General features: G+C 44.7%; 4 protein-coding genes and 1 long non-coding RNA gene across 10 annotated transcripts in view; 2 read left to right on the forward strand and 3 right to left on the reverse strand.

Annotated features, from left to right (window-relative positions):
* Positions 1–2,042: 2,042 nt before the first annotated feature.
* Positions 2,043–4,977, reverse strand: LOC128770098 (ubiquitin carboxyl-terminal hydrolase 37-like). 3 transcript variants are annotated; one of them, XM_053884358.1, is made up of 12 exons: positions 4,762–4,974; positions 4,637–4,680; positions 4,466–4,539; positions 3,594–3,710; positions 3,386–3,517; positions 3,160–3,283; positions 2,925–3,076; positions 2,760–2,853; positions 2,620–2,696; positions 2,444–2,561; positions 2,328–2,382; positions 2,043–2,256 (listed from the first exon to the last, which is right to left on the reverse strand). In XM_053884358.1, the coding sequence occupies exons 5-12, from the start codon at positions 3,487–3,489 to the stop codon at positions 2,114–2,116; spliced, it is 867 nt and encodes a 288-aa protein (XP_053740333.1). In that variant the 5' UTR covers positions 3,490–3,517; positions 3,594–3,710; positions 4,466–4,539; positions 4,637–4,680; positions 4,762–4,974; the 3' UTR covers positions 2,043–2,113. The 3 variants fall into 3 exon arrangements, with proteins under 3 accessions (XP_053740333.1, XP_053740330.1, XP_053740332.1); XM_053884355.1 differs by lacking the exon at positions 4,466–4,539 and having other exon boundaries at positions 4,762–4,977; XM_053884357.1 differs by having other exon boundaries at positions 3,594–4,539.
* On the forward strand, positions 2,817–4,922 carry LOC128770100 (uncharacterized). The gene is made up of 5 exons (XR_008416466.1): positions 2,817–3,053; positions 3,156–3,336; positions 3,425–3,585; positions 3,663–3,862; positions 4,591–4,922. It is a non-coding gene; the product is annotated as an uncharacterized LOC128770100 (long non-coding RNA).
* Positions 4,978–5,800: 823 nt separating the features above from the next.
* On the forward strand, positions 5,801–10,188 carry LOC128770099 (uncharacterized). 2 transcript variants are annotated; one of them, XR_008416465.1, is made up of 3 exons: positions 5,801–8,275; positions 9,646–9,844; positions 9,973–10,188. XR_008416465.1 is itself a non-coding variant. In XM_053884359.1 (2 exons), exons 1-2 carry the CDS (start codon positions 7,606–7,608, stop codon positions 9,684–9,686), a joined length of 711 nt encoding a protein of 236 aa, XP_053740334.1. In that variant the 5' UTR covers positions 5,801–7,605; the 3' UTR covers positions 9,687–10,188. The 2 variants fall into 2 exon arrangements, 1 of the variants encoding a protein (XP_053740334.1); XM_053884359.1 differs by having other exon boundaries at positions 9,646–10,188.
* Positions 10,189–12,240: 2,052 nt separating this feature from the next.
* Positions 12,241–15,043, reverse strand: LOC128769625 (ubiquitin carboxyl-terminal hydrolase 37-like). Its single transcript, XM_053883509.1, has 11 exons — positions 14,969–15,043; positions 14,844–14,887; positions 13,798–13,914; positions 13,590–13,721; positions 13,358–13,481; positions 13,123–13,274; positions 12,958–13,051; positions 12,818–12,894; positions 12,642–12,759; positions 12,526–12,580; positions 12,241–12,454 (listed from the first exon to the last, which is right to left on the reverse strand). Exons 1-11 carry the CDS (start codon positions 14,993–14,995, stop codon positions 12,312–12,314), a joined length of 1,083 nt encoding a protein of 360 aa, XP_053739484.1. The 5' UTR covers positions 14,996–15,043; the 3' UTR covers positions 12,241–12,311.
* Positions 15,044–16,838: 1,795 nt separating this feature from the next.
* The window catches only part of clstn2a (calsyntenin 2a), an 82,956-nt gene continuing 81,810 nt past the window's right edge, over positions 16,839–17,984 (reverse strand). For all 3 annotated transcript variants that reach the window (XM_053884279.1, XM_053884281.1, XM_053884282.1), the window contains exon 18: positions 16,839–17,984. This exon is cut by the window's right edge and continues 556 nt beyond it. The gene's annotated coding sequence lies outside the window, so the exon portion shown is untranslated.

A 17,984-nucleotide genomic window follows, 5' to 3' on the forward strand; every position in this document is an offset into this window, starting at 1 on the left:
AATAAAACCTTTCTGAATGGAAATGATTTAATGGTTCATGTTTTCACATCTTCAACACAGAAGGTCTCATCATTTTGATTCCAAATTCATTGTCAATCCATGTGATCAGTATCCTGATCGGCAGCAAAAACCCTGATCGGAGCGTCCGTTACCACAAGTCTTTTTCTGCACCTCAAATGACATATGTCTGGTGATGCAACTTTGTTTTGTCATGGTTTATGTGTGCAATAAACTACGTATTTTATGAGGGAAAAAAAACCCTGGCAGAGAACCGTGATATCAATTCTTAGGTAAAATATTGTGATTCATGTTTTCGGTCCTGGTGGGAAACTTGACTGCAAAGGCAAATTCTTAACTGAGACTGAGAAACGTGGTGTAATGAGGGGCCCATTCACCACCAACCTGTTGGGGAGGAGAATAGCTACCGAAATGGGGCTGATTCGCAGAGTGGATGGAATTGAGACCTTCGAGGATGTTTTTGGAGATATTGGGCTTGTCACTGCCTGATGCGGTCCGCTGGAAATTCCGGGACTGGAACCGGAAATTGCGCATGTTTTACCAACTGACATTTACTGGTAAAGTGCATGCGTCCATGGTTATATCGCGCACAGGCGATGAAGTTTTTTAAAAACGTTTTACAATTTTTACTTCTACAATCCAGATTAAGGGTTAGGGTTAGGTCTGGGCTGTTTGGCTGTGACAAAGAAATAAACCGAAGTAACGCTTGCTTACCGTAAACCGGTTCGTCGGTAACTTCCTGCTTCAGCACCATCATTTCCGGCGGACCACATCAGGCAGACAGACCAGATCGTACTACGCATGAGCGTAAAAACGTATAATTTCCAGATTTTACTGTTAAATATAGACGCAATTCGTAGACCTTCCGCATGTGTGTTTCTAACATCCGGTTCCAGTCCCGGAATTTCCGGCGGACCACATCAGGCAGTGACAGGGCTTTTGTGTTTCACAAGTGTGAGCCATTGAAAATGGCGCTCCAGCCCGATGCCACTCCCTACAGCATTGCCACGCCCCGTCGCATCCCCTTCCCGATCCTGCCTCAAGTGGAAGAGGAGCTGAAACGCATGCAGTCAAGTTCTTCCAATATGAATCTAGCTATTGAATGTGCGTGTATTTCCTCCTCAGGAAAAGCTAATTCCTCTTTCTTCATGTTAATGATCAGCCAAAGCGCTGGAATGTCCCTGTGAATATTAATTTTGAAATACATTACAAACGGTCAGAATACAGACGCATCAGCTACGAAAAGCTACTTTAACAAGTAAAACCATGGTGGTGTTCTGAAGGACATAGTCTGAGAGCGCATTTGAAACATGTCACCTTCTGACCCCCAAAGAGACCAACTTGTCGCCCTCTGTTTATCGACCTATATTCTGTTCACACACACGGTCAAACGCTACCTAATGGCTGGAGTCATACAGTACATTCAACATACATCACATCTTTCTTTTCACACATTTTCTCCATACCATTTCTCAACAATTCAACTATTCCACACTTTCTAGTAACTGGAACAACTCAGTATCTACTGTACTAGTGTTATGGCTGCATTTAACATGACTTAGAAAATGCAACAAAGTGCAACATAGGATTCAACAAAAAAAACCTTCAAGACTGAAATGCAAAGCACATGTAATGTATTGATATAATCATTTAGTTCCTGTGTTTAGTCAAGACTATTTCTGTGTGTATTGTTGAATATGTTATGATAAAGGTGCTGTATATTCGTGTGGTGGCGTACGTAAGGTACGCACTGGACTAACGCTAGACAATAAAGAAACGTACAAGTAACGTCCACATGAGTCTCCGTCTCTTTCAGATAACAACGGAACCTGAAGATATTACAGCACATGTCCAACAAAGGTTTCAACAGTGAATTCACATGAAATGCCTCATCTACATTGATGAATATTTCAGACTTATGAGGCCTAAACACGTCTCTCGCCTTTTCTTTACATTTGACAACGCCAGGATGAGATTCATGCAACAAAATCAGACCCATAACTTGATTTGAAATTTTGAAAAATACTGTATTTATTGGCTATTTAGATATATACATGGACCGGTGTTGTCAGAGCTTTCATTAGTCATTCAGTCATTAGCTCTTGACGTAAAATAAAAGGAGTGCAGTCTGCCGTCTTTCAGCCAGGAGAGAAGAAGGTTGCACCTCCACTTTGTCGTCATCGAAGGTGAGCCAGCGAGGAGTATTGTCCTTCAGCATGGTGTCGCAGCTGTAGTGGCCTGAAACAGCAGGAGCCATGCATTAGGAGGGGGATCCAAACATCCAACACACTTGAGACACGGTCAACTACCTTCATGACTGGTGGAACCAAGGCGGTTGACAATCGTCACCAGCTTGTATTGAGCCTGAAACAAAAGGAGTTATATTTAGAGAGTTGACACATGAAGAATATGTCGGCGCCCTCACCTGTTCTTTGTGCAGCGTTGCCACCTGCAGGTCCTGGCATAAATGGACGGCTGTAGGAACCTTGATGAACCGTCTTGAGGCCGTGCGTCGGACCCGGCACAGGCTCAGGATCAACACGCTGTAGAAACATCAAAGGTCAGTTCAAAATCGAGTGTCGGAAAAATGATGCTACTTACTTTGGGAGAGTGCTGAAAGACAATCGATCAGTCAGGTGACTCCCACAGCGCCTGCATCGAACGTCTGCAGGCCTCTCCTGAAACGGACGTTGAGACATTGTTGTGTCTTTTAACTTGTCAGATTGTGCAGGACAACTTACATTCAGGACATTTCCAAGAGCCTGACTCACTGAGTCGGCAGTCTGAAGCGAGAGAAACACCTCGTGGGACTTCACCTTCCGTTGCCATCCACATCTGTGGGATTCAAAATAAATATCACACTTTAAACACATCCTGAAAGAGAGTAATGGTCCTCGAATCCACACCGTTTGCAGGAGCTGCTGCGCAGGGCTTCAAACGCAATGTTTGTCCCCACTGGACATTTGTAGTTCATCCCGAGGCGACTGGCAGCCATCTTCATGTTGGTCGAGAAGCCTTCCCAGCTGCTGAGGATGGTGAGGAGGCATTTCTGGGCACTCTGCACACACACACAATGTATTGACATGGTGTCCAAGTAGTGGACGTTAATAGCAGCTAACGCCATGCAGTGTGAACAGGAACCTTTTGATGGTCATCAAAGAAGTGAGAGTTCAGGGCGCCGATGGAATTTTTGAAATGCGACACAGCCGACAGCTTTTCAGCCGAGTCTCCGTAAAGACGCGACTTTGCCACCCTGATGAACCAACTGGAAAGAACAAAAGTGTTTGTCAATACACACTTGCAATCTCAGCACTGAAGGTGTGGACATTTATATTTTGTCTCAAACCCTCTTTGGTCTCAAACCCACCTGATGAAAGTCTGATCAAAGATCATGGCATTGGTCCAGGCCTGGTTCTGCACCTCCCGCATGAAGGGCTCCAGCGACAGCAGACTTTGCAGGACCACGTTCATGTAGCAGCTGTTGCCAATGTTTGGCAGCCTGCAACACAACAGCAGTGTGAGAATAGGCATAATGTCATGTCAAGGAAAAGGTCAAAGGCCTTCCAGGTACTTGCCCAAGTCGCTGTAGCGCTAGCTCGCAGAGACGCCACCGTCTGAATTTAATGGCAGCGAGTTCTCTGCAGAGGGTCGACTGAGGGAGGACGGACAGTGCAACCTGCTGCTGCAGCGGCCTGTAGGAAGAGAAGAGACGGTGAGCATCATGGAGGGAAGGATGGAAATGGAAGAGCCGGGTGAACGGAGAAGAGGAAGACAATGTTCCTGCATGTGACGAAGAGGAAGTGCTTCATGGAAATATCACACCGACACTCAGAGTTCACTTGAGGTGAGTGAGAACAAGCCAGAGTGTGTAGAGTAGTGTGTACCTCACGTAATGGTTAGGACGACGTTTGTTCTACTTCATCACCCTGTTTGACCGATCAGTCACATTGGTGTCAGCAGTGGCTTTAGTTTAGCCACATCAACATGAGTGTTGACAAAACTGGCAGGATCCAAGCTACGAGCAGTTATTGGTACAACATTGAAACCAAGTTCTTGTTTGATTCTGGTTAGAAAATAAGTTTACAACTCTACAGTGTTGGAAAACCAAACCAGGGTAGAGGCCCTACGCTCCACTGCGCTTGTGACACTGCACAGTTGAATGAGTGATCTGAAAAGACTCAAACACTAACACATCGGAAATATTAATCACGACATTTAACAACAAATATATATATTAAGATATAACATAACTTCAGCTTCAGTTAAGTTTATAATTCCAACTTCATCAGGCTTTTACGTCGAACAATACAGCTATGATTTTTCTTATGTCATGAACCATAGCAGCAGAGAGGTCAGCCAGCAGCTCCAGTTACCACATTTAGACTGCAACAATCGAGGAGCTAAAGGAGAATGTCATCTGGACATAACACGCTGGCGTCAGGCAAACCTTGAAACTGCAGGTTTGTCACTTGATGATGATAACGTGTGATAGTTTTCCTGGATAACACGCGATTATGAAACCTACAATATGGATGAAAGACACGTTACTCAGATACATTCAACTGTTTTTAGTATCGAAGCAGGTCATGAGGAAAACATCAATGAAAAAGGAAGGTACCTGACCACCGGAGTGACTCGTCTCCCAGTACAGGTGAAGAGTTCCTAAAAACAAACAAACGGAGGATTCACTGATGGATAAAATACAGAGGAACATTTTAACGAGACAATAGCGATGTGACTTACCGACGAAGAGTTCGGAATCCAGAGCATCTTGCTGCGTTGAAAGGCGATGGCGAAGTTCGGACACGAATAACCAGATTTTCCACGACAAATGAGAAACTAACCGTCAATAATTGCCCGGTCTTCTTTTATTGGCACTTTAGTTGTCACGTGACGTACGAATGAGTCTCCGCCAATCAGATTAGAGCATATTGGTCTTTAAGCAATCAAATGCCAGCGTTTTTTCTTTCCTCCAATCAGAATGCTTCTGAAATAAACCGCAAACATTTCAAGCTGTATCATGCCTGATGTGTCCGTTTCATAACGTCATGAGCACTTCCTACTTTTTATCCCGCGCAGTACGCAGTGCCTGTCGGATGTACAATGTGATCGCATCGGATACGTTTTACCTTTTTCGTTTTCTGTTTCTTTTCTTTTCCTACCTTTTAATTGAGACGTAAATCCAGGATTAATATTTACGGCATAAGATTTACGGCAGCTTCCTCAAGACATTGTTTCTGCGTTATTCGTGGTTTATAACCAAGAAAAACGGCAAAAAACAGGTGTATCAAATGTTGAAGTAATTTAGTAAAACACCAACAGAGGACAGCATCGGTCAAGTGCAGCGGTAAAACATATATGGACGGCTACTCCTCCCAGAGCTTGCATCGTAGAGACGCGGCGCGAAAGCCAAAACCAGTGGCCCGATTGTGATTGTGTGAGTAGTTTGCTTTTCTCGGACCCAGGTGCCAGCATTCCCAAGAAATCCCAGGTTTAGTGGGAATTTGTCCCATAGATAAAGAATGGGAGCCGAAGCAGAAAAGGTCCTAATTCAACAGCTCGCCGCTGCCTCAAACTTTAGCGTAGAAAGTCTGCGGAAAGCAGAAAACGCAGGCGCACGCATCGTCTGCCATTGCAGTCATTTGCTGTCTCAGAAACCACCGTTTGCCTGTGTTGTTTGCAGGTAACACTGACATTTCCGACTGTCCCTAAACGCACCTGCTCTGATCAAGTGCGGTCGCCCCTTCTATTCATTTCATTCGTCTCAAGGACTCAGGTAATGGAGCGCCCAATTCCTGCTCTGCTCTTGGCTCTGTTCTGGTGGGAAAGTCGTCTTTTGCGCTGCTCAAAGTGTTGTTTCATGTTCATGGTGGCTGTTGTTGGTTGTACAAACTTACAATAAATATTTTTCGTCCGTTTTCCAATGCAGCTGCAACATGTGCTCTCAACCTTAAGAGCTCTTTTACTTGTAAAATGATAGCGTTTCCTGTTCGTGGTGGCTGTTGTTGGCTGTAGAAACGTACAGTTTATAGTTTGGGTTCGTTTTTGATGCATGTCGAGTGCGCTAGCGTTAGCCTCGCGGCTAACGGCCTGTACATTGCTCTGCACCTCCATCGTGTTCCTTAGCCTTAAGAGATGCTATACTCGCTAAATCATAACGTTTCCATGCGGAAGTGACTCGTGGACTCTTCCTAACTCAAAGTTTATTCTTAAATCCGCGCACTCGTTGCTCTTTAAAGTTAACATGAGGCTAATTGGGTTGCATATGGTATCCGGAGCTAATTGGCAGGTGGGTTTGAGATGTGATATGTCGTGATTTAATGCTTGTATCATTGGTCTTAAATTAGCTGTTGTGTAGGCTCTTAACTTTTTATTCCTTTTTATCAGTTTAGTTCGCTGCACTTGATGTAGACGTTTCTCTGTTTGCCGTCATTTAGAGGTGAGCAATGAGCGCGTGCAGGGAGGGTGGTGGGAGAGGTGTCTGCAGCAGCTCAGGCAGACATTTTACAGGGGAGAGTTTTGAAGCCACAAAATGGCGTCTTCAAGTCTCTTTGAACATAGTGCTGACTCACAAATGTTGCCTCTGCTCAATGATGGTTTTAGCTAGGACGACACATTGTATCTGAATGCTAATACCACTTCATTCCTGATTTACCTTTTTGTCTTAATCTAAAAACATTTTTTAATTTTAATGAACTTAGTTTTTCATAGTTTGTTTTTATTATTTATCCTCGTGGGGACAGTGTGAGGTTTCTCATTGACATCATTAGAAGCCTCTCAACCTTCACTTAACCATCACAAACAAATGGCACGTCTTCGCCAGGATTCTGAACCAAACTTGGACCCCATTATAATGACTGTTATTTTGAAGCCTTCATCATAAAATTGCATTTTGGACCTGCAGGGACCGGCATAAGGTCCCCACAAAGATAGTGCTTGGTCAAGAATTGGGCCCCACAAAGTTGGATAAACAAGGTCAGACACATGTTTTGCTATTTTTGTGAGGAGAGCTGACGCTTTCCTCTGCCTCTCAACTTACCCATCCAAAACAATTGGCTGCACTTGACCAGGACTCTGAACCAAACTTGCACCCAATTATAATAATAAACTAGTGTCACTGACATTTTACTGACTTTAACATATACACATAGATGCAGTGAGACACGTAAATACACGCACGTGGCTACACACAGACTATTTGCCACTCAGACAGCTACTGAATATCCTTTTTTCATATAGTTTCAGTCATCTGCACATGTAGCTCATTCGTACATTTTTTTCTGTACTGCCCTTTTATGTCCTATTCTTCTCGGGTAAATGTTTCTGTCTGACGGTATTCTGATGTTGCTAATGAAGCTGGCATTAGAAGTTGCTTAAGGTATTTTGATTTGATTGAACAAACTGCTCCTCCTTGAAATATTTTCTTTGTTGAGGTGAAGTCATATGTAATGTCTTCATCTGTCTGACTCTGGAAGAATGGCCCTGAGATTTCTGGAGATGGATGATGGACACAGAATAACCAACGCCCTGCTTCAGGACAAGCGTGAGGTATAGAGGTTCGTGGGCAACAAAGACTCGGTCCACTTCATGACGCCGCTCAGAGACATCCCGTCATATAGGGCGAAAACATTAAAGGATTTGTTTGCCATGATTCTCAAGCTGGGCACCACGAGCATCTTCTGCACATTTCCTGCAGCAGAAATGCGCTTGGAGGAGGTCATCACTGCCATTAAAGCACAGCAGGGGGAAGCTTTTGACGTGCTCGATTGGGCCACCAAGTGCGACATCCTTCACAGCAACCCGGTCACGGCCATGTGCATGTTTAGCAAATGGGTTGGGTCACTCTTTCAAGACCTCATCCTGTCTTCTGCGCAGCCTATCGGCAAGGTGGTGGACTACTTTTACCGTGTGGAATTTCAGCGCGGAAGAAGTCCACACATCCACTGCTTGATTTGGGTTGAAGTTGCGCCTGTTTTTGAGGAAGACTCTCACCAGACGGTGTGTGACTTTGTCTCCCGATACGTCACCGCAAAGCTGCCTGATCGCAGCACGTGCCCCTTGCTGTACAAGAAGGTCACAGAGGTCCAGATGTACAGCAGATCACACTCAACGACTTGTTTGAAGACGATCGGTGCTAATTGTCGTTTTGGCTTCCCCAAACCGCCGTGCCCCAGCACCATGATCAGGTCAGGGTGGACCCCGAAGCGCAGCCCAAGGAGCAAGCCAAGGCGGGAGACAAGGATGATCTATGCAAGCCGTGAGTCCTATCAGAGATGAAAAAGCTTCTTTCTGACCCATAGCTCCCTTCGTCTGTGACCTGTGAGCAGCTTCTGACTGAATCCGAGTTCTCGCTCGAGGAATACAAAGCAGCACTGTACTTGTGAGCCAAAAGTCGCCTGGTCAGTGGTTACAACCCTGCCCCACTTGACGCATGGGATGCTAATTTGGACATTCAGTACATTCTGAATGCCTACACCTGCATCATGTACATCTGCAGCTACATTAGCAAGTCACAGCACAGTTTGAGCAACTACCTCAAAACCGTGATTGACAGGATGACCTCAGCAAGAAGATGAAAAAGATAATGCAGGCATATTAATGCATATTAAAAAAACGTGAAGTCTCTGCTCACGAGTGTGTGACACAAGCGTGCGATCATTGACGAGATCTCCATGGTCTTCAAGCCTCTGTTTGCGTAGTGGATGCCAGATTGAAGCAGATCAAAGGCATCCAGGTACCTTTTGCTGGCTGTTCTTGCCGTCTGAGACTTTTACCAGCTACCGCCCGTCAGACAGTCCAAAACCGCTTTGCACTTACAGCACTTTTCAGATCGCCACGTTGACGGAAATTATGCGCCAGAAGGATGACGTCCCTTTCACCAAGATGCTCAACTGCAACCGCATCCGTGTCAAAGACAAGGCAGAAGCGTTGACTCCAGAGGACAGGTCGTTGCTAGCACAGGCTGTCACTGTGCAGCATTGCCTACTGCAGATCATGGCATAAATGGACGGCTGTGTGAACCGGGGTTTTTCCAACACTCGATTCTAAACTGACCTTTGATGTTTCTACAGCGTGCTGATCCTGAGCCTGTGCCGGGTCCAACGCACGGCCTCAAGAAGACAGCTGATTTAACGTTAACATGAGGCTAATTGGGTTGCATCACAAATGCTACTTTCCTTTGAGAGTTTTACGCTCCCAAGCAGCGCTGCAAGCTACTACTTTCTGAGTTCCCACAATGCTCGTGACTTCTCCTTCAACCAATGATGAAGCGCCTTGTAGTCACCTGTTTCAATGGTGACGTGAACGTGGTAGGGATTGGGTAGGTCGGCGTCAGGATAGAAACTGAAGGAATATGGATGACAAACCGGGAACTAGTGAGGAGAATCAGCCCCCCAAAAAGCCTCAAAACAAACATGTTACGACCGGATCTGACGCCATTTTGGAGTCAGGTGCAGCGTTCATCAATGCAGTGCTCTCTGTCTCGGAGTCCCGCTAGAGTCTGTCAATATTTCACGGACACGGCACAGACCATAGAGATTCACCTCACATTGAAATAAATGTTTTTCAGTTGTGTCTTTTGATATATAATAGTTGCTGCATTCTGTGAGTCTTCTTTTTGCCTTCTAGAGGAGTCATCAGGAAGGCCCAGCAGAGAATGTTCTTTCTGAGGCAGCTACGGAAACTACGACTGCCGACGAAGTTGCTGGTGGAGTTCTACACGGCCATCATCCAGTCCATCCTCACCTCCTCTATCACCGTCTGGTACAACAGCGCCACCTCCAGGGACAAGAGCTGACTGCAGCGCATCGTACGTTCTGCTGAGAAGGTGATCGGTTGCAGCCTGCCACTTCTTCAGGACCTGTATGCCTCTAGGACCCAGAGACGTGCAGGTCAGATCAGAGCCGACCCCTCTCACCCTGGACATAGACTGTTTGTTCCTCTTCCCTCTGGCAGGAGGCTACGGTCCATCCAGACCAGAACCTCCCGTCACAGGAACAGCTTCTTTCCCTCGGCCGTCAGACTGTTAAATTCGTGAACAGCCTTGTTGTTATGTTATTCTATTTATTTTATTTTATTTTATTTGTTTTTTGTTGCACTTTATTTCAAGACACTTTCGTAGTCGGTGGGCTCCCCACTGACCATGGCAATAAATCTCATTCTGATTCTGATTCTGAGTTATAATAAAACCTTTCTGAATGGAAATGATTTAATGGTTCATGTTTTCACATCTTCAACACAGAAGGTCTCATCATTTTGATTCCAAATTCATTGTCAATCCATGTGATCAGTATCCTGATCGGCAGCAAAAACCCTGATCGGAGCGTCCGTTACCACAAGTCTTTTTCTGCACCTCAAATGACATATGTCTGGTGATGCAACTTTGTTTTGTCATGGTTTATGTGTGCAATAAACTACGTATTTTATGAGGGAAAAAAAACCCTGGCAGAGAACCGTGATATCAATTCTTAGGTAAAATATTGTGATTCATGTTTTCTGTCCTGGTGGGAAACTTGACTGCAAAGGCAAATTCTTAACTGAGACTGAGAAACGTGGTGTAATGAGGGGCCCATTCACCACCAACCTGTTGGGGAGGAGAATAGCTACCGAAATGGGGCTGATTCGCAGAGTGGATGGAATTGAGACCTTCGAGGATGTTTTTGGAGATATTGGGCTTGTCACTGCCTGATGCGGTCCGCTGGAAATTCCGGGACTGGAACCGGAAATTGCGCATGTTTTACCAACTGACATTTACTGGTAAAGTGCATGCGTCCATGGTTATATCGCGCACAGGCGATGAAGTTTTTTAAAAACGTTTTACAATTTTTACTTCTACAATCCAGATTAAGGGTTAGGGTTAGGTCTGGGCTGTTTGGCTGTGACAAAGAAATAAACCGAAGTAACGCTTGCTTACCGTAAACCGGTTCGTCGGTAACTTCCTGCTTCAGCACCATCATTTCCGGCGGACCACATCAGGCAGACAGACCAGATCGTACTACGCATGAGCGTAAAAACGTATAATTTCCAGATTTTACTGTTAAATATAGACGCAATTCGTAGACCTTCCGCATGTGTGTTTCTAACATCCGGTTCCAGTCCCGGAATTTCCGGCGGACCACATCAGGCAGTGACAGGGCTTTTGTGTTTCACAAGTGTGAGCCATTGAAAATGGCGCTCCAGCCCGATGCCACTCCCTACAGCATTGCCACGCCCCGTCGCATCCCCTTCCCGATCCTGCCTCAAGTGGAAGAGGAGCTGAAACGCATGCAGTCAAGTTCTTCCAATATGAATCTAGCTATTGAATGTGCGTGTATTTCCTCCTCAGGAAAAGCTAATTCCTCTTTCTTCATGTTAATGATCAGCCAAAGCGCTGGAATGTCCCTGTGAATATTAATTTTGAAATACATTACAAACGGTCAGAATACAGACGCATCAGCTACGAAAAGCTACTTTAACAAGTAAAACCATGGTGGTGTTCTGAAGGACATAGTCTGAGAGCGCATTTGAAACATGTCACCTTCTGACCCCCAAAGAGACCAACTTGTCGCCCTCTGTTTATCGACCTATATTCTGTTCACACACACGGTCAAACGCTACCTAATGGCTGGAGTCATACAGTACATTCAACATACATCACATCTTTCTTTTCACACATTTTCTCCATACCATTTCTCAACAATTCAACTATTCCACACTTTCTAGTAACTGGAACAACTCAGTATCTACTGTACTAGTGTTATGGCTGCATTTAACATGACTTAGAAAATGCAACAAAGTGCAACATAGGATTCAACAAAAAAAACCTTCAAGACTGAAATGCAAAGCACATGTAATGTATTGATATAATCATTTAGTTCCTGTGTTTAGTCAAGACTATTTCTGTGTGTATTGTTGAATATGTTATGATAAAGGTGCTGTATATTCGTGTGGTGGCGTACGTAAGGTACGCACTGGACTAACGCTAGACAATAAAGAAACGTACAAGTAACGTCCACATGAGTCTCCGTCTCTTTCAGATAACAACGGAACCTGAAGATATTACAGCACATGTCCAACAAAGGTTTCAACAGTGAATTCACATGAAATGCCTCATCTACATTGATGAATATTTCAGACTTATGAGGCCTAAACACGTCTCTCGCCTTTTCTTTACATTTGACAACGCCAGGATGAGATTCATGCAACAAAATCAGACCCATAACTTGATTTGAAATTTTGAAAAATACTGTATTTATTGGCTATTTAGATATATACATGGACCGGTGTTGTCAGAGCTTTCATTAGTCATTCAGTCATTAGCTCTTGACGTAAAATAAAAGGAGTGCAGTCTGCCGTCTTTCAGCCAGGAGAGAAGAAGGTTGCACCTCCACTTTGTCGTCATCGAAGGTGAGCCAGCGAGGAGTATTGTCCTTCAGCATGGTGTCGCAGCTGTAGTGGCCTGAAACAGCAGGAGCCATGCATTAGGAGGGGGATCCAAACATCCAACACACTTGAGACACGGTCAACTACCTTCATGACTGGTGGAACCAAGGCGGTTGACAATCGTCACCAGCTTGTATTGAGCCTGAAACAAAAGGAGTTATATTTAGAGAGTTGACACATGAAGAATATGTCGGCGCCCTCACCTGTTCTTTGTGCAGCGTTGCCACCTGCAGGTCCTGGCATAAATGGACGGCTGTAGGAACCTTGATGAACCGTCTTGAGGCCGTGCGTCGGACCCGGCACAGGCTCAGGATCAACACGCTGTAGAAACATCAAAGGTCAGTTCAAAATCGAGTGTCGGAAAAATGATGCTACTTACTTTGGGAGAGTGCTGAAAGACAATCGATCAGTCAGGTGACTCCCACAGCGCCTGCATCGAACGTCTGCAGGCCTCTCCTGAAACGGACGTTGAGACATTGTTGTGTCTTTTAACTTGTCAGATTGTGCAGGACAACTTACATTCAGGACATTTCCAAGAGCCTGACTCACTGAGTCGGCAGTCTGAAGCGAGAGAAACACCTCGTGGGACTTCACCTTCCGTTGCCATCCACATCTGTGGGATTCAAAATAAATATCACACTTTAAACACATCCTGAAAGAGAGTAATGGTCCTCGAATCCACACCGTTTGCAGGAGCTGCTGCGCAGGGCTTCAAACGCAATGTTTGTCCCCACTGGACATTTGTAGTTCATCCCGAGGCGACCGGCAGCCATCTTCATGTTGGTCGAGAAGCCTTCCCAGCTGCTGAGGATGGTGAGGAGGCATTTCTGGGCACTCTGCACACACACACAATGTATTGACATGGTGTCCAAGTAGTGGATGTTAATAGCAGCCAACGCCATGCAGTGTGAACAGGAACCTTTTGGTGGTCATCAAAGAAGTGAGAGTTCAGGGCGCCGATGGAATTTTTGAAATGCGACACAGCCGACAGCTTTTCAGCCGAGTCTCCGTAAAGACGCGACTTTGCCACCCTGATGAACGAACTGGAAAGAACAAAAGTGTTTGTCAATACACACTTGCAATCTCAGCACTGAAGGTGTGGACATTTATATTTCGACATCATGGCTGCGATGAAGGGGTCTCAAACCCACCTGATGAAAGTCTGATCAAAGATCATGGCATTGGTGCAGGCCTGGTTCTGCACCTCCCGCATGAAGGGCTCCAGCGACAGCAGACTTTGCAGGACCACGTTCATGTAGCAGCTGTTGCCAATGTTTGGCAGCCTGCAACACAACAGCAGTGTGAGAATAGACATAATGTCATGTCAAGGAAAAGGTCAAAGGCCTTCCAGGTACTTGCCCAAGTCGCTGTAGCGCTAGCTCGCAGAGACGCCACCGTCTGCATTTAATGGCAGCGAGTTCTCTGCAGAGGGTCGACTGAGGGAGGACGGACAGTGCAACCTGCTGCTGCAGCGGCCTGTAGGAAGAGAAGAGACGGTGAGCATCATGGAGGGAAGGATGGAAATGGAAGAGCCGGGTGAACGGAGAAGAGGAAGACAATGTTCCTGCATGTGACGAAGAGGAAGTGCTTCATGGAAATATCACACCGACACTCAGAGTTCACTTGAGGTGAGTGAGAACAAACCAGAGTGTGTAGAGTAGTGTGTACCTCACGTAATGGTTAGGACGACCTTTGTTCTACTTCATCACCCCGTTTGACCGATCAGTCACATTGGTGTCAGCAGTGGCTTTAGTTTAGCCACATCAACATGAGTGTTGACAAGACTGGCAGGATCCAAGCTACGAGCAGTTATTGGTACAACATTGAAACCAAGTTCTTGTTTGATTCTGGTTAGAAAATAAGTTTACAACTCTACAGTGTTGGAAAACCAAACCAGGGTAGAGGCCCTACGCTCCACTGCGCTTGTGACACTGCACAGTTGAATGAGTGATCTGAAAAGACTCAAACACTAACACATCGGAAATATTAATCACGACATTTAACAACAAATATATATATTAAGATATAATAACATAACTTCAGCTTCAGTTAAGTTTATAATTCCAACTTCATCAGGCTTTTACGTCGAACAATACAGCTATGATTTTTCTTATGTCATGAACCATAGCAGCAGAGAGGTCAGCCAGCAGCTCCAGTTACCACATTTAGACTGCAACAATCGAGGAGCTAAAGGAGAATGTCATCTGGACATAACACGCTGGCGTCAGGCAAACCTTGAAACTGCAGGTTTGTCACTTGATGATGATAACGTGTGATAGTTTTCCTGGATAACACGCGATTATGAAACCTACAATATGGATGAAAGACACGTTACTCAGATACATTCAACTGTTTTTAGTATCGAAGCAGGTCATGAGGAAAACATCAATGAAAAAGGAAGGTACCTGACCACCGGAGTGACTCGTCTCCCAGTACAGGTGAAGAGTTCCTAAAAACAAACAAACGGAGGATTCACTGATGGATAAAATACAGAGGAACATTTTAACGAGACAATAGCGATGTGACTTACCGACGAAGAGTTCGGAAACCAGAGCATCTTGCTGCGTTGAAAGGCGATGGCGAAGTTCGGACACGAATAACGAGATCTTCCACGACAAATGAGAACCTAACCGTCAATAAGTGCCCGGTTTTCTTTTATTGGCGCTTTAGTTGTCACGTGACGTACGAATGAGTGTCCGCCAATCAGATTAGAGCATATTGGTCTTTAAGCAATCAAATGCCAGCGTTTTTTCTTTCCTCCAATCAGAATGCTTCTGCAATAAACCGCAAGAATTTCAAATTGTATAATGCCTGATGTGTCTGTTTCATAACGTCATGAGCACTTCCTACTTTTTATCGCGCGCAGTACACAGTGCCTGTCGGATGTACAATGTGATCGCATCGGATACGTTTTACCTTTTTCGTTTTCTGTTTCTTTTCTTTTCCTACCTTTTAATTGAGACGTAAATCCAGGATTAATATATTTTTTATATTTCATTTGATTTACGGCAGCTTCCTCAAGACAGTTTAGTTGTCACGTGACGTAGGAATGAGTCTCCGCCAATCAGATCAGAGCGTAATGATCTTTAAGCAATCAAGCGCAAACGTTTTTTCTTTCCTCCAATCAGAATTCTTCTGCAATGAACCGCAAGAATTTCAAAATACCACTTTTTTTTCGCTTTATTTGCAATTACGACTGCTTATCCCGCGCAGTACAGTGTCTGTCCGATGAACAATCGGCACAATTACGGCCTTCAAATTTGTGACATAATTCCTGGACCAAGTTCATTTTCACTTTCTATTATTTTGCTTGATTTACGATAACTTCCTCAAGGAATTATTTCTGCGATGTTCCACTTAGTCATGGTTTATAACCAAGAAATCCAGCAACATACAGGTGCGTCGACGTTGGAGTAATTCAGTAAATCACCAACAGAGGGCAGCATCGGTCAAGTGCCGAGTCAAAACACAGGTAGACAACGTGAGGAACTAAAGAAACGTCTGACAGATCTGCTCGTGAACATATACACCGAAACAAAAAGAAGCACACATTGTTTGGCAAACGCATTTCACAAGCAAAATTACACATAAATCGGTTAAAAAAAAAGTCATTAAAATTTGTGAATGCGACATTACAGTGTAAATACGTGACTGAAATCCTCTTTCAATAGGTCTTTGGTCAGTTGCAGCTGAGTTCTCACTACAACAACCTAGCTAGTGCTTGTGAATTTCAGTGACCTTCACAGTATATATTAGATTAGATTGCCTTTATAACAGTTTAATGACATGACAGTTTGAAAAAATCATAAACCACACTGACTGATAAACAACCTTTCGACCATGAAGCAACCAGTCACTTCGAATGAAAAGGAATCCGCTATAATCGCCACAATCCATTGGCAGATGAATAAAAACTGCTGAGGTCCACTTCAGTGGACTTAATGTTTCAGTCATTGGGAAGAAAATGAAGGTGATAATCAGGATTTAGTTGCTGAACAGACAAAACGATAATGGTTTCCGTCCTCCAGCACGTTATTGAACACGAGGCTCGGCGGTGAAACTCAAATTAAGCTGCTAATGAGCGGGTCGTGTTTTTCTTCCTTGAGTGGAGATGTGATGAGTCAGCAATAATGAGAGTGACTTCGTGTGTCTCACTCTGCGTCTCACTCCCAGGGTGGAAAGCAGGTGCAGGCGCTCGACCCTCTGGTCCTAGTCTGGGCTGCTCCAACTGGGAGGAGGCCCCGGGTCAGACCCAGGTCACACTGGAATGTTTCAGTCTCTCAGTTGACCTCCTATAATAAAGAATAAAGTGTCGACTCATCGAACAGCAGCAGACTTACCCAAACCCTTCCAGGCCTCTAAATATGTGGCGGCAAATGACAACTCAAAAGACGCATGTGTAGAGTCTAAAACAAGTCTTTATTATACAGAGAACAGTGGGCCAACCACTGTTTACAAAAAAGATAAATAAAACCCCAAACATTTATACAGTTGTGTAAGTCAAAGGATTGTTTTCTCTCTCAGGAGCACATCAGGGGCTCACAATGATGACATCACGGTCGGCGAAGAGAGGGGAAGGCGGACCACCGTTTGCTGTTTTTTTATTTTAGGTGATGTGCAATGAAATGGAACTGGCAGCCATTTTGGATCTCACTGATTTAATAGGGAAACAAAATAACTTGCAACTTTAAATTGATTTCAGTGAATTATTTAATGATTAGAATGTGATGGTCCTGCCCTTTATTTCAGTTTTTTTTGTCCCAATAATAATTCAATGAAGTTTCCGGTCGGTCGGAGGAGAGACACTCACCGTAGTGGAGGGGTTGAAGTGTCTGGGGCTCTTGTTCACGACTGAGAAAAGATGGCGGGAGAGATCGACACATGGATCTGTGCATGAGGACTCGAGAAAGAGCTGAGCCAAAAGACCTCTCGGGGTGTTCCGGCTCACACCTGTGGTCACCAGCTTGAGACTGACTCCAACAAGGAGAGGGGAAAGTCTGGGCTTCTTTCCTACAGTTGCTGCCCCCACAACCCAACCTTGGTGAGAGGTGGAAATTGAGCAGGTTTGCCGTCAACTTCCTGCTGCATATAAGCTCCTTGTGTTCTCCTACTGTTTATTTTGAGAGCATATACATATGATGAATCATTAAACATGTTAGTCACTAACCACTGCATCATTGTCAGGAACGACTGCATGATAAATGCTCACTAGATATGGTACACAGAGAACATGATAGCATCACGACTCACGGCGCACTGGACAGACTCTCAGCTTCTCCGTGCGCTTCACGATCTTTTCTAGTCTGCTCTGTTACAGCGGGTCAGACTTGCATAGAGGATTTCCAACATCAAATACGTGACACGAGATGTGACAGGCTTGACGTAACAAAAAGACTTTTTTTACCTGCTAAAAATAAGCGCTGATCTAAACAACAGGCTACATCAGGCCACGATATGCATATTCATGAGAGATACAAGATGGATTATTAATTCTATCTGTGCTGCTCACTATTTAGACTCTAATTGTTGTAGAAGACTTTCTGAAC

Source organism: Synchiropus splendidus, chromosome 13 (assembly GCF_027744825.2).
Source record: "Synchiropus splendidus isolate RoL2022-P1 chromosome 13, RoL_Sspl_1.0, whole genome shotgun sequence".
Classification (NCBI taxonomy): Eukaryota; Metazoa; Chordata; class Actinopteri; order Syngnathiformes; family Callionymidae; genus Synchiropus; species Synchiropus splendidus.

What these genes read in the sequence shown, in the direction of transcription:
- LOC128770099 (XM_053884359.1), top strand. Translation starts at nt 7,606, where the DNA reads ATGACGCCGCTCAGAGACATCCCGTCATATAGGGCGAAAACATTAAAG. An exon ending in AAGGATGATCTATGCAAGCC is followed by an intron (nt 8,276 to 9,645) that starts GTGAGTCCTATC and finishes TTTGCCTTCTAG; the next exon opens with AGGAGTCATCAGGAAGGCCC.
- LOC128770098 (XM_053884355.1), bottom strand. Translation starts at nt 4,788, where the DNA reads ATGCTCTGGATTCCGAACTCTTCGTCG. An exon ending in CGAGTCACTCCGGTGGTCAG is followed by an intron (nt 3,711 to 4,636) that starts GTACCTTCCTTT and finishes CTCTTCCTACAG; the next exon opens with GCCGCTGCAGCAGCAGGTTG. An exon ending in CGCAGCAGCTCCTGCAAACG is followed by an intron (nt 2,854 to 2,924) that starts GTGTGGATTCGA and finishes TGAATCCCACAG; the next exon opens with ATGTGGATGGCAACGGAAGG.
- LOC128769625 (XM_053883509.1), bottom strand. Translation starts at nt 14,995, where the DNA reads ATGCTCTGGTTTCCGAACTCTTCGTCG. An exon ending in CGCAGCAGCTCCTGCAAACG is followed by an intron (nt 13,052 to 13,122) that starts GTGTGGATTCGA and finishes TGAATCCCACAG; the next exon opens with ATGTGGATGGCAACGGAAGG. An exon ending in TCTTTCAGCACTCTCCCAAA is followed by an intron (nt 12,760 to 12,817) that starts GTAAGTAGCATC and finishes ATGTTTCTACAG; the next exon opens with CGTGTTGATCCTGAGCCTGT.